The following is a 14,742-nucleotide window of genomic DNA, read 5'->3' as shown; positions in this document are numbered from 1 at the left end:
TTAGAATTTTCTAAAAAAATTATATTTAAAATTTTTGTAAATATTTTTATATATTATATATGAATTTTTTTACATTTTCAATCAATATAATATATAAAATACTAAAATTTAAAAAAAGACACATGGTGTGTTCTAATAGCACTGTGTGGCCGGTCAATAGATAGTCAATGCCTATCGTCGGTTAAAGTTAAAAAGTGTTTTTTAATATTTAAATATTTAATATTATAATTTCCTATTTTTAATTTAAAATTAATGTATTTATTTTAATTACACCTAATTGCTCGTGACAATTTTTTTATTGATCAAAATATGTCACATGACACTTTTTTATTGACCAAAGTTGCGTAATAAATTTTTTTAACATCCATTACAAAATGAGTAAAAATAGAGAAAATTAATATTTTATATATCAAATTAAAATAAAAAATTTAAGTAAAAAAATAAAATAAAAAAGTCAAAATTAATGAACAAATTTAAAAAAATATGAGGTTGGTGGCCGGTGGGAGAAGCGTGTGCCGTGTGCCTCCCCAGCTCACCTCCCCTCCGCTTTTCCCTCCAGCTTTCCAATTTCGGTTCTTTCCTTTATCAGTTCCTCTTTGTCTATATTATTTTTCTCTTTTTTTCTTATTAATGGAGATTTTACAAAGTTTTATTTCTATTTAGTACACTACCAGTAAAACTTTTATATTCTATAAGTAGGGTTAGAAGTTGACAAATGTCTTTTAATAATATAATATAATATAGTGACAAAAATTTCAAGTCAATTGAATTGACGAGTTTTATTTTATCATCCTGACTCTATTTGAAATATTCTTTAATCGAATTGAGTCGAATAAAGTGAAATTGTTTGAATTAAATTAAAAAAATTAAATATATCAAACTAAAATCTTATTAGGATATAAGTAATTCTATGTTAGAACACATAAATTTTAAAACCTTTTCAAAACAAAATAATAAAAAATAAGATATTTTAATATGATAAACTTGAATAGTTAATTAATTTATTTAGGTCCCAAAATTATTATTTTAGAATTTTTTTCAAAATTTTAAATTTTTATATATTCTTTATTTTTAAAATTTTTAAATTATTTTTAAAATATAAAATATATAATTTTTTATAAATATTTTGAATTTGAAAATTATTTTGGCTTTTTTTATTGTAAATTTTGTTGAGAGAGGGACCAGTTTGCTCATTTTCAAAATTGATATGGACAAAAGGGATATTTATACCAGTTTGTCATTTGAATTATTCGAGTAATTTGAATTATAAAATTCAACTTATCTTGAACTCGAATCACTTATTTAAGTTGACTCGAATAATTCGATTCAATTAAATCAAAATTTGAAAAAAAAAATTGATTTTTCGAATCGAATCAAGTTTTGGTCATCCCTATTGGCCTTGGCCTCCCCTAAAATAGAAAATTTCTCATTTAAGCTCCTTTATAATTTATAATATTTTAAAGTGGTAATAGTAAAATTACACTTTAGCCCCCCAAAATGATAAAATTTTAATTTAATTCTTTAAAAGTTATAAAGATATAGGCTATTAAAATGGTAAAATTGTATTTATATTATTGTAAAAATATACAATTTAATCCTATCACCCTAAAAATATTGTCTGGCTTCGTCACTGATATAATATTAAAAAAATAGATATTTAAAGAAAAGATATACGTGATAATTTTTAAAAAATATTTGTAGAATAAAAAAATATATTGTCAGTGTATCAAATAGTAATATTATATATTTTGAATTTTATAAAATTCTGGTTAAGTGGAAGAATGGTAATTTTTTAACAAGTTAAAAATATCATGATTTTATGCCATGTTTTTGTCCCTTTTAAGTTGAATCATCAAAGGAACTCGAATTACGAGATAAAAGTTTCCATATTTGATTTAAGAGTATTTTATTTATATTGGTAGAAAAAAGAAATGTTATAATAAAAGACCTAAATCAATATTAAAATGCTAAATCTGTATAAACCAAGTAAGCTCCCACGTGAGGGAGGGCGTAACCATAAAGTAAACACCATCCTTGTTGAAACAGCAACTTCGGCAGACCCAAAAAACCTCATCATCGGACTTAAGCCAGCCTTGTTTTTCGCAGGTAATGGGAAATTCCCCTGTTTCATGCCGAAATCATCTGAATGAAAACAGCAGTGGAGGACATGGAATATGTAGAAGGAAGTCTCGTTTCAAACCAAACCAGGTTAATTATCTTTGCTTTCTTAATCTGTATTGTATAGGGTTTCAGTTTTGTTACTCCAATTTGGCGGAAGCATAATAATAATTGCTCTTGCTTTGCAGTTTTGAATTGTAATGAGGGTCAGTCATGTGCCCCTTGTATAGGATAGGAATTATGACTCAATAATTTGCTTAATTGCGGATATTTATATATATATACATGTTTGTAAAAGAATGAAGGGTGAGGATGACTAGGGCTGTTTAAGGAAATGCAAGTTTTTGTATGTGATACTCTATTTATTCAAATTTATTTTTAGAGTTATTTCTTGCCTTTATTTATACATTAGGAATATGTGATTTGTTTTTTTTAATAACTCAATTCCTTTTATGACTTAATTATTTTTTTCATTAATTCTAAAGCTAAGTAATAGGCATTTACATAAATAATTACAAAATACGTACGATTTATTTTTTTAATTAAATATTCCATTTATTCTAAAAGGATGGAAGTTAAAAATATTTTATATACTCACTAAAATTAAAACATAACTATTAAAATAATTTAACTGGTACAAATTAATATTTTAAAAAATAATTACATTTTGACAAATTTTCTTTAATTTTAAAAAAGAGAACGAAACGAAATTACTATAAATAAATAAATAACGATATATATGCATAATGGAAAACTGTAACCACCAAAACATAAATATTTGCGCATAATAACTAAAAACAATTAATTAAAGGGGTTGTATTTAATACACTCATGTATATTTTTATTTCACAATCAACAATAAAAATAATATGTTATTATATTTTTATAAGATACTTATCAACTCCTAATACATTAATAATAATAATATACCAAATAATTTCTTTTAATTAAAATGTTTGTTAAAAACAATTGATTGTAATGTAATAATATAATTTATAATAGAGAAATTATTTGGTAGAATAGTAAAATATTAAAAAAAAGAAGAAGAAGAAGAAAGAAATACATATCACTTTTTAAAATTGTTTGTAAAATTAAAAAATATATATATCAAATTCTCGCTCTTTATAATTTTTTTAAAATATTTCCATTTTTTAAAATTTTAAATTAACCTTTAAAAAAACTTTTTACGATTTTATTTTATTTAAATGATTCAAAATACCTCTATTTACTAAAATATAATGGATTTTGAGAATATTTTATTATTTTTAGACATTATAATTATTATTCGAAAGCATAATACATACATAGTAATTAAAAAAAACTATTCAGTAGTAATAATGTTTTTATAATTTTCGATTTACATTGATGAGTCTTAGTTCAATTAGTATTGGTATTATTATCAGTGCAAGAGATTATGGGTTTGCATACATTGAAATGTATTGTTCTCTTATTTAAGGATTGGGAGGAACTCTAAGTAATTATAAATGTAAGGCATGAATAGTTTTTTTTTAAAGAATGTAAAATAAGTAAAAGAACAATATATATTTATAAATATAGATTTCAAACTACGGTTAGTGTCCACTTTTTTATTAGGAGAAGTTTTAAAGTGTTGTTCTTTAAGATGTTGATTTGAGCTTTAAACAGTTGAGATATTATTTTCAGGGTATCTATATTCGATTTTAGCCCTAGAATTTTGTATCCTCTGAGAATAGCCTAAAAGGGTTCATGAAATTTATCCAAAGCGCTTAAAACCCATCAAAAAAATATTTTATCGTTTTAACTTCGATGAGATTTGAAGCCAAGTCTTTAAAAGGTCTTAGTGGATAAAAACACTGCCAATAAAAGAGCTAATTTCCCGTTTAACAAGTAACATGATTGAATTATTATGTGTGGATATTTTATGTTTTTCATAATTTAAAAGCTTGTTTGAAAATAAATATATCTTTCAAAATTTACATTTTTGTTAATTTAACCATTATTTTTTAGTTAAATTTAGTCATTAACTTTAAAAAAAGTCAAATCATTTTATTTACAAAAATATTGATAAAAGCATTAATTTTTTTAATGATATTGGCATCTTTACATGTACTTCATACTAATATGGTATTATTTTTATTAATATTTAATGCCAATACATAATTTAAAAATGATAAAAAAATTTAAAAATTGAAAAGTGTATAAAAATTAAAAAATACTAATATAAAGTATACCTGAATTTTCATATTTAAAAATTTAACCTAATATTTTTTTAAAAATAATTGAAGATTAAATTCCACCATTTTTAAGTAATTGAGAGTTAAATTTAAAAAAGAGAGTTAAATTTAAAAAAGAAAAAGAAAAAGAAAAAGAAAAAGAAAAGATATAATGGTTAAAAACCAAATTAATCATTAGGACTAAATAGAAAATGATCTTAAAAGGGAAAGTATTTTTCTAAAAGGGAATCATTGGATCAAGAATGGTAGACCTACCAAAATTTTTTTGCCAAGTGCAATCTGACGTCGGCATGGGTTATCGAAGTTTTTACTTCAACGACGAATCATAGGGGCTGCTTTGCAACGGCAGAAGAATATTCATTTCCTTTTTACTTTCCCTCCTCCACACGTTTTAACGCTTAGCCCTTCCAAATCTTGAAGATCCCTTGAAATTTCCTTCCGTTTCCTTAACGTCCACTGTTCTTCGCATTTGTCTACACTTTAGATTAAGAAAGGAAGTACGCTACGAAACCAGATCTCTGCTGATTCATTTTCCAGGTAACCCATAAATCTCGCTTCTTCTTCTCTCAATCAACATTCAGCTTCTAGTCACACCGATCTCTCCTCATTTCCTTGTTTCAAATTCAGCAAAGCTTATCGAATCTATCTTTTCACTCTTTGTTTGGTGTTGTAATTCTCATTCTGCAACTGCGAGAAAGCCTTTCTAAGCTTCAGTTCAACAGTAACCAAATTCGGTTGAGTTCATTTTCCTTGAATCTTTGTTGTTTTACATTTCATGTGTTTGTTAAAATGCCTGAATCCGAATCATATATCATAACGTAAATCCTTTTACTGTTTTGAATGATGATCTAAAGTGAGTTGACTTTTCTTTCTGTTTTGAACCTCTTTTTTTTTTTTCTTATCCTTTTGTTATGGATAAATTGCTCGTGGTATAATCTACAAGTAAGCCGATATGGTATTATAAATCGCTTTGTTGTTGTTATTGTTGAGTGAATGTGCTGCTGGAAATAATTACTGCAGGGACTTAACATAAGAAACTTTATAGCTCTATTACTTTAATCAATCTTTTTCTTGGTTCATCTTGGTCGACTTTTAAAGTTCTTGTATATTATGTTTTTCGAATATTTGTTTTTATCCAAGGTAATTTTCTGTGGCACCTTGGTTTTGACGATCAGTGGTCATTTTCATAATACAGTTGGGCCCAACAATGGCAGAATCTAAGTCGGACACTGACTTTTTGAAGGAATTCTACATTCCTGCGTATATATTTAATGATGAAACAAAATTTTCTGATGTTCGTGATGCACCTAAGTTTCCAGTGCTTGTGTTTATCAACTCCAAAAGTGGTGGTCAATTGGGTGGCGATCTTCTTAATACATATAGAAGTGTCCTCAATGAGCATCAGGTACCTTTACTCTTTCAGAATGCATATTGGATATTTGATTTATTGCTAATCTTAGTGTGATTAATTTCAGATTTTCGATGTGGGGGAAGAGGCCCCTGATAAGGTGCTTCGCAAAGTTTACACCAGATTAGAAAAGCTGAAACAAGAAAAAGATGAATTTGCCACGAATATTCATGAGAGATTAAGAATAATTGTAAGTCGAGCCTGATACTGTACAATCTTACAGGTCTATATATATTTTTCAGGCAGTTATAAATAACAGCGACCATCACTGCAGCTATTATTAATTCAAATATTGTTATTTTATTTTGTTTTTTATTCCTTACATCTAGATTGATATTTAGGTTGCTGGTGGTGATGGGACAGCTGGCTGGCTTCTGGGGGTTGTTTGTGATCTTAAATTGCCACATCCACCTCCCATTGCTACAGTTCCTTTGGGTACCGGAAACAACCTGCCTTTTTCATTTGGCTGGGTGAGAATTTACTTGCTTTTAGTTGTAAAATCAAGTGATAGGATGAGAGCTCAACTATCAAGATACGTTATATCAATTAGAGCAATGAATTATTGGTCACGCTGTTAATTCCTTTTTTGCTCAGAACGTACTTTTAATTGGCTTGGTAATATTTGGCGTATCCATCTCAGTTTCATTTCTTGTGTGTGAGCTGAACTAAGTTTACACACTTAGTCAAAAAAATAATTAAAGCCTTCCCTTTCAGTAAATTTGTAATGTTAGCTGAAAATTCTTGCAATTCTTGATTGACGCTATAGTAGGCAACATGAGTCTGCTAGAAATCTCTATATCATGAATAATCTCCTTCAAATTTTACGAGCTATTGAGCATTTGTTCAACTGCTTTCTACAGGGAAAGAAGAATCCTGGGACTGATCGGAATTCTGTGCTGTCATTCTTGGAACAAGTAATGAAAGCAAAGGAAATGAAAATAGACAAGTAATGCTGTCATAACTCATAACTCCTCTCTCTCTCTCTCTCACACACACACACTTGCACACACATTCTTGAGGTGTATTTGTAGACTGAGGAATTCCCTGATTTGGCATTGTGTTTTGAATATTCAATTTCAATGAATTAGGACTTCGCCTCTTCTAACCTTTAGTTATACAATATATGAAGTATATACTCCACCTCTAGGTGGAGTATTGTGTAAATGTTTACCAGAAAAACACATCCATCAATCCTCTGACCAAGTACAAATGTGCTATGAAGTATGCAGTAGGGAAGAATCATTATCTATTAATGGTCAACCCTTCTGGTGTAACTTCTTAATGGAATAAGTTCTGGGAACCAAAAAATTAAATGGTTAACTTTTTTGACAAAAGAAATCTTCTGGGACAGGTGTAAGATCTAAAAACAGAGTTCATTCCTATTTAGCTACATCATCAAGAGAACATTCTTTTTCCTCTCTTTTGATTCCTTACTCCATTTTCTCTACAATCTCTTTTAGGGAGGCCAAAACTTAGAAGCATTTTTGCATCCTGTTCTCCTTAAAGATCAAAGCTAAATTTAAAACTACATAACTGCATTATTTGATTCTTATCACTTGTACGTCTCTATATGGATGACAATATTTATTTGTAAAGATATTCTCCTTCCAACATACATTGAAATGATTTTTTCAATTAAATTATGGGGTTTACTAACATAAGGAACTGCAGCATAGTTCTGTCTTACTGATATATGCCTTTTTGTGGTTTAGTTGGCATATTCTCATGAGGATGAGAGCTCCAAAGGAAGGTCCATGTGATCCTATTGCACCTCTGGAACTACCACATTCTTTACATGCATTTGGTCGAGTCTCTTCAACAGATGAACTGAACATGGTGAGACATTCTACCATTACCTCCTTTGTCTTCTTAAGATCATTTCTTTTCCTTAAGTCTATGTTTCTTTGCTATCAAGTATTTGTATATTTTTTAAACTTTCTAACTTGCCGTGAAAACCTTAAATACCTTTTCTGATTTCAAATGCCTTTTTTAGAAAAGAAAAATTCCTTTTTCTCTTTATACCATTGAATATTTTAGCAGATAACTCTTCCTGGCACCTTTGGTCTAACTTCCAGTTCCAGTTATCATTTTCTACCTAATCATCAAGTTTTATAAAAGAAATGGAATATGTGTAAAGAAGCATAACATATTTTGTATCGTATTGCATCCTTACATGGAAAGTATTGATCCTCAGGAAGGTTACCATACATTTCGTGGGGGATTCTGGAATTACTTCAGCATGGGTAAGGATTTTATGTTGCTAAAATAAAGCTATCAATAAATAAAGCTATCAATCTTCTTACAGAGTGTGTTATTTATGACTGTGGATACAGTACACATGTTTCCATATTGATACTTTAATGTACAGTTGATTATAATTTCTGCTATCATAAATTAACTTTCTTTTCATTTTTTTTTACTGTCTGTTGCCTAATGGAATTTGAACAATCCAGTAAAGAATATATGATATTGTCAAAGATATGATTGAAGAAAAACTTTGAAAAATTTAAGGTTTCCTTGTATGTATTTATATGCATTGGACTTTGGTGTCGGACATGGTTGTTTCATGAAAAATGAAGAGTGGGAGCAAATAGGTGTGTTCTACCATACAGTATCCTCCCCCTCCCCCCCTCTTTTGTAGCCACCTTTTAGGCTAAACAAGGGAAACTTATCCTCTCTTTTCCTGTAAGTGAAAGGCAGGATTAGATCACTGGTCCTGTACAACCACCAAAAGACTTTACCTGCTAAGCTAGTTGACACCTGGATTATGATATGGACACTTTAATTGCAATAGGAGTTTTTAGTTTTATTTATTTATTATATATCAGGTTTTACTAAGAGTTTTAGTTTTACTTATTTTATCTATTATATTAGGTTTTTATTTCCTTCATAAACTCTAAGTTAGGAATTCTATTTTATGTCAATTAGGACTATTTCCTTTGTCATTAACAGTCTATAAAAGGCTGTCAATATGAAATAAAGAGGTAAGCAATTATTCTATCAAAAGAACCGTTATTTTGAGAGGGGGTTCAGTCAAGGACGAATCTGCCTTTTGAGTAACCATAAGTCGAAGCAAGAATTCTTTCTCATCTAGACCTGTGACTAGATCCTACGCCAAGGCGCATAACAATTTGGTATCGTAGCCAGCTGTCATGGGTGACGAAAAAACTTTGACAGCCAAGTTGGAGGCATTCATGGAACAAATGGCTACAAGGCAACAAGCGTTAGAGGAGCAGGTGGCGATGTTATCTCTTTCGGTCCAAAAGACAACGAAAGGGGATTCAAAAAAAAATAATGAAGAACAAGGCAGCAATGGTGGCAAGAAAAGAAATTCAGATTCGCAACACGGTGAGGGCATGGTGCCACGATACTCTAAGATGGAATTTCCCACTTATGATGGGGTTAGAGATCTTTTAGGATGTTTAAAAAGATGCGAAAATTTTTTTGGCAATCAACGGACCAACGAAGAAGACAAAGTCGGCCTAGCTTCATTCCATCTTTTAGGAGAGACACAATTATGGTTTGATCAAATCGAAGAAGAGGCAAATTTGGATTGGGAACGCTTCAGAGTGTGTTGTCATATCAGGTTTGGGCCACCTATGAGTAATAACCCCTTGGGGGAACTTGCAAACTTGAGACAAACTGGGACGGTAGAAGAATATCAACGCCAATTTCAATCACTACTCGCTAGGACTACTGATCTTAAACCTCGACAACAAGTAAATCTTTTTACTGCTGGATTGGTAGAGGAACTTAGAATTGATATTGAGATGCAACAACCGGGAAACCTTGGAGTTGCCATGAATATGGCTCGAGCTTTGGAACGTAAACAAAAAGTCTCTTCCAAGATGTTATCTCAAACCAATCTAAACTGGTCAACTTCCCAAAACACTGACAGCAATTCAATCATTCCAACAACTCAGAACATTGCAAAGGGAGGGGGACAAACAATAGAACCAACAGGGAACAATGGCAAAATAGGTTCTTCTGCACCATTTATTAAGAGATTGACACGAATAGAAATGGCGGAAAGAAGGGCTAAAGGGCTGTGTTATAATTGTGACGAGTCTTATTCCATGGGACACAAATGTAAAAGGTTATTTTGGATAGAAGTACCAGGTGTTGAAGGCAAGCAAGATGATGATGAGATAGATGATTTTGGATAAGTTCTGAAGTTTATTTTGAATTTGAGCTTGAGGACAAGCTCAATTCCGAGAAGGGGAGTAATGATATGGACGCTTTAATTGCAATAGGATTTTGTAGTTTTATTTATTTATTATATATCAGGTTTTACTAAGAGTTTTAGTTTTACTTATTTTATCTATTATATTAGGTTTTTATTTCCTTCATAAACTCTAAGTTAGGAATTCTATTTTATGTCAATTAGGACTATTTCCTTTGTCATTAACAGTCTATAAAAGGCTGTCAATATGAAATAAAGAGGTAAGCAATTATTCTATCAAAAGAAACGTTATTTTGAGAGGGGGTTCAGTCAAGGACGAATCTGCCTTTTGAGTAACCATAAGTCGAAGCAAGAATTCTTTCTCATCTAGACCTGTGACTAGATCCTACGCCAAGGCGCATAACAGATTACTATTGTATGATTCAACATAAAAGAACAGATTCCTTTACTCTCACCCTCTAGTTACCTGGTTTACTCATATTTGTTTTAACATGACAAATTGACTATTGGTTAACCTCATTAATAGCATTGTAATGTTGTCTACAGGAATGGATGCTCAAGTATCTTATGCTTTTCACTCAGAGCGGAAGTTGCATCCTGAAAAATTTAAAAACCAGTTGGTTAATCAGGTATGATTCTGTCATAATGTTATCTGCTTTGTTTGATTATGCATAGACGCTTGTTGTCAGATCATTAGACTTTCCTTTTTAATAATGTTACATGTTTACTGCTAGCTTATGTAGTCATGATAGACTTATTCTCTTTCAGCTTTGAGGACAGTCTTTTTCTAGAGTTAGTTATGTTACAATTTGTAACTTAGTACTGGTTATTAAGTATTTTAAAATTCGTAATATCTCTAAAAATTTGAAGGAACTAGAAACCATACATGACACCAGATAAATTTGGTGGTCTTGTAAAGTGCGCGACAAATTTCATTGGATAACAGTTTAATGATATCTGCATGCTAGAATATGCTGTTGAATTAAAAATTAATTACATAATTAGGGCATTGGTTTGTTGAGAAACTAATGCACGTTACTGGTTTGGCATTGATCTGCTATGCATACTGAGATGGTTAACTGCTAGACATTGATCTACTGTTCAGTAAAAGGAATATGTATATGTTACCAGGATCTTGCATGTCTCTGATGCTGCTTCTCCCTCAGAAAGATATTCAAGTTACTGAATTTTTTATGTTCCCTTACCTTCTTTCCAACAGAGCACTTATGCAAAGCTTGGCTGTACCCAGGGGTGGTTTGCTGCTTCTGTTTTTCATCCCTCTTCAAAGTGAGCTTGGTTGCCTTTTTTATATTTATGTGTAATAGTTAAAGTTTTCTATTCAAACGAAAGATCAGGTTCACATTCAGGTTTCATGCATTTTCCTTTAATCAAAGATTGACAATTTTTCTCTAATGAATTCTTGATAATGGAAAATAAAAAATAAATTCAAAAGAAAAACTAGGAAAGGGGAAGGTGGAAGAGTTTATAATGTGAAAAGTCTGCTTTGTTCCATATTGTACATTTGTACTACCACCTTCTGTGTTAAAATTGCATTTTAGCCTTTCATTTGAAATAAATAATGGCATGCATACAGGAATATCTTTTAGTACTCTAGGTCCTAATAGTTGGCTGGATACCATAGAGCGCCTCTGGCCAGATAAATTTCCCCTCTTTTCTTAGTAAATTGAAAGTTTTATATGATCTTAAACTACAGGAATGTTGCCCAGCTTGCAAAAGTGAAAATCATGAAGAAACATGGTCAATGGCAGGACCTCCACATACCACAGAGGTAACTTTCATTTGGTCTAAAGCAGCTTTGCTGGCTATAAACCATTCATAGTTGTCATATGTGAAAGAAAATGATCCGGTCATACCAGAAATCTCGATTGTGACATAATGTAGAGGAAAAGTATAGCAATAGGGTTCAAATGATGAGTAAAAGCATTGATTACAATTCATGAGAAGCATGTGCTGACAAGATATATAGCTCACATATTCAATTATAGGAGTCTTTTTGCTGCCTATATGGTAATTCATTTTATATGTTACAATACTTGAAAAAGATATTAACTAAATGTAACACTCCAGACCCGACCTTGTCACTGGACCTGAGTATGTGATGTCATATTACTTCGCTGAAGCAACTTAAGCTACTATAACACAAATACATTCAATTCAAGCATCCAAATAATTCATAAGCATGCGTTTATACACTCATTGATTTCATTTCATCACTTTATGGGGGTTATATGGGTTAAATTTAGAGTTAGGACTCAAATCCAAACTCAAATGTCAAATTTATGTCTCGAGACAGGTCATAAATAATTTTGGGATTTTTAGCTTTGAAGTTAACATGCCTTGTGACACAATTGTGTCTCGAGGCAAGGTCCTTTATGTCTTGAGACTAAAGCCACCACTAAGATGCCTAACAAACTTGACAAAACAATTTTAAGTTGGCTGAAAAGTTCAAAATCTGCATGATTCGACCACTGCAGAAGTGACTGGTAGAACATGCCAATTTACTTGATAGTTGGGTTACTGAGCCTAATATCATTGGCATTGGCGTTTGGTTTAATGCTTTTGTGTAAGAAATTCATTAATAAATAGAATAACCGAAGAAGTATAAAAGAGATTACTAACCTGAATAAAAGAAAGTAGAAGACCCAATAGTTCTCTGGGTGGACAGAGAAAACTGGTAACCCACTATTCATGACAAATTTTCTTAGATATTTGCAAAAGTTGGTCATGCTATGTTATAGAGCTTCTAATCCCACATCTTGTTGTAAAGCTTAACAACATTATCGAAACATAAAATGTGTTTCTCGTGGTTTTTGGCAATAACAATGCCTCTTTTTTCATCTTCTCAAGTTTCATGCACTATTTTTCTTAATTAGACGATTCATGCTTTGCATTTTAACAATGAAAATGTAGTTATAGAGCTTTCTGTTAAATAAAATCATTGTCTAGTGCTTATTTCAGATTTTTCTGCTTAATTTCCTAATATTTCTCCCATAGTTACCCAACAGTGCTTCTAATATCTTTCTCTTATGTCCCTGGTCCCCCTCTTGAATTTAAACAGCATAAGGTCGATCATATGCCTCAACTTGCCCAGCTTTTCTGGTGGTCTAAATCCTTGGGGAACACCAAGTGGCAGAAAAAAGAATGAAGTTAGTTCCTGTTTTTGATGATTTGTTTGATATATGACATTTGGTTTGCCTTTTTGTGAAGATTATCAACCAACTTTGCTTGTAAGAACCTGATAGATGGTTTTTTTTCCCATGAATTTACAGAGAGACTTGACTGCACCTTATGTAGATGATGGCCTTCTGGAAGTTGTTGGTTTTAGAGATGCATGGCATGGGCTCGTGTTGCTGGCTCCAAAGGGACATGGAACTCGCCTGGCACAGGTAAATAATTAAAGAAGGCAGGCATATTTCAGTAGTCAAACCCTGTTTAGATTGGACATCCCTAGTTCAATTCTCTCTCCCCCAAACTATTTTAAAACTTTATGAGAGAATTTTTCAAACCAATGATTTTGCTTCTTTTCTTATTTCGTTGCATTGTTACAAGGACCTAGATGTGTGTAAAAAAGTAAAAGAGGACCATAAAATTAGTATACTTCTTTTTGTGTGCGTGCTCACATGGTCATATTTGTTTTTAGGCATAATAATTTATTTGGACCTCCAATTTTACAAAAAAATTTATTTTAGTTCTTTAGTTAATTTTATCTTTTTTAACCTTCAAGCTATTTTTTATCAAATCACCCCAAAATGGATAGAAAAATTTACGCTTTTTTAACTTTGCTAATGTGATATACTCATGGATTGCCACGTGGATGACATGTCAATATTTAATTAATTTTTTAAAATTTAAAAAATAGTATTAAAAAATATTGTTAAAATTAAATATCATTAAAATTATTTAAAAAATATAAAAATATATATTTTTTTTATTTTTAAAAAATTAATTAAATGTTTATATGTCATTCACGTGACAATCCACGTGCATGCCACATCAGCGAAGTTAACAAATGTTAACTTCCCTATTCATTTTGGGGTGATTTGTCAAAAAAATAGCTTAAAGATTAAAAAAGATAAAATTAAATAAAAAGTTTTTTTTTTGTAAAGTTGGAGGGTCAAAAAAGTCATTATACCTTGTTTTTTATTGGTATTAATCTCTATCGGTGTTCAGTTCCATATACAGTCGTTTGGTAGTGCTTGATTTGTTTTTGTCATGGAAAATAGGCACACCGAATCCGCTTTGAGTTTCACAAAGGTGCTGCTGACCATACATATATGAGGATCGATGGGGAACCGTGGAAGCAACCACTGCCAAAAGATGATGACGCAGTTGTAGTTGAAATTTCCCACCTTGGACAAGTCAACATGCTCGCAACCCAAAATTGCCGATCGAAAAGTGTGAGCGATGTTTCCTCATCAACTAGTCATCATAATGGTGAAGAAGATGATGATTTTAGTGATGAAGATGACTCTAGAGCTGAGCCAGAGTTCAGGAAATTTGGTGCAGCAGACACGTTCAGAATCCCAGATGAGATTGATATTTCTCAACTTAGTTAAACATCTGATAATTCCATTTCTTGTGTTCATTACTTATTCACTGTAATAATGTTTGGTGTTCATTTGGTTTAAATATTGCCGTAAAAGGTTATAACTCATAGTTAAATTGCCGCTTTTTAAACCAGAAACCAAATGATCCCATCTTAATGACGCCATTAGCTTCCCAGTAATTTGATTTTGCTTTGGTAATTTGGTTGTAACTTGCACTCCATCAGCATTACGAATCCCCTATTTTTGTTTTTA

At 31.0% G+C, this 14,742-nt stretch overlaps 1 protein-coding gene across 3 annotated transcripts; it reads left to right on the top strand.

Moving 5' to 3' along the window:
* Positions 1 to 4,512: 4,512 nt before the first annotated feature.
* On the top strand, positions 4,513 to 14,742 carry LOC107894122 (diacylglycerol kinase 5). 3 transcript variants are annotated; one of them, XM_016819339.2, is made up of 14 exons: positions 4,565 to 4,868; positions 5,030 to 5,065; positions 5,527 to 5,736; positions 5,807 to 5,929; positions 6,081 to 6,209; positions 6,600 to 6,685; positions 7,452 to 7,575; positions 7,934 to 7,982; positions 10,469 to 10,551; positions 11,142 to 11,209; positions 11,637 to 11,711; positions 13,002 to 13,089; positions 13,213 to 13,329; positions 14,167 to 14,742. In XM_016819339.2, the coding sequence occupies exons 3-14, from the start codon at positions 5,539 to 5,541 to the stop codon at positions 14,497 to 14,499; spliced, it is 1,473 nt and encodes a 490-aa protein (XP_016674828.1). In that variant the 5' UTR covers positions 4,565 to 4,868; positions 5,030 to 5,065; positions 5,527 to 5,538; the 3' UTR covers positions 14,500 to 14,742. The 3 variants fall into 3 exon arrangements, with proteins under 3 accessions (XP_016674826.1, XP_016674828.1, XP_016674827.1); XM_016819338.2 differs by having other exon boundaries at positions 4,959 to 5,065; XM_016819337.2 differs by lacking the exon at positions 5,030 to 5,065 and having other exon boundaries at positions 4,513 to 4,868.

This window comes from Gossypium hirsutum, chromosome A13 (assembly GCF_007990345.1).
Source record: "Gossypium hirsutum isolate 1008001.06 chromosome A13, Gossypium_hirsutum_v2.1, whole genome shotgun sequence".
NCBI classification, from domain to species: domain Eukaryota; kingdom Viridiplantae; phylum Streptophyta; class Magnoliopsida; order Malvales; family Malvaceae; genus Gossypium; species Gossypium hirsutum.
The sequence above is the reverse complement of the archived record's forward strand: the minus strand, read 5'-3'. Positions and strand labels throughout refer to the sequence as shown.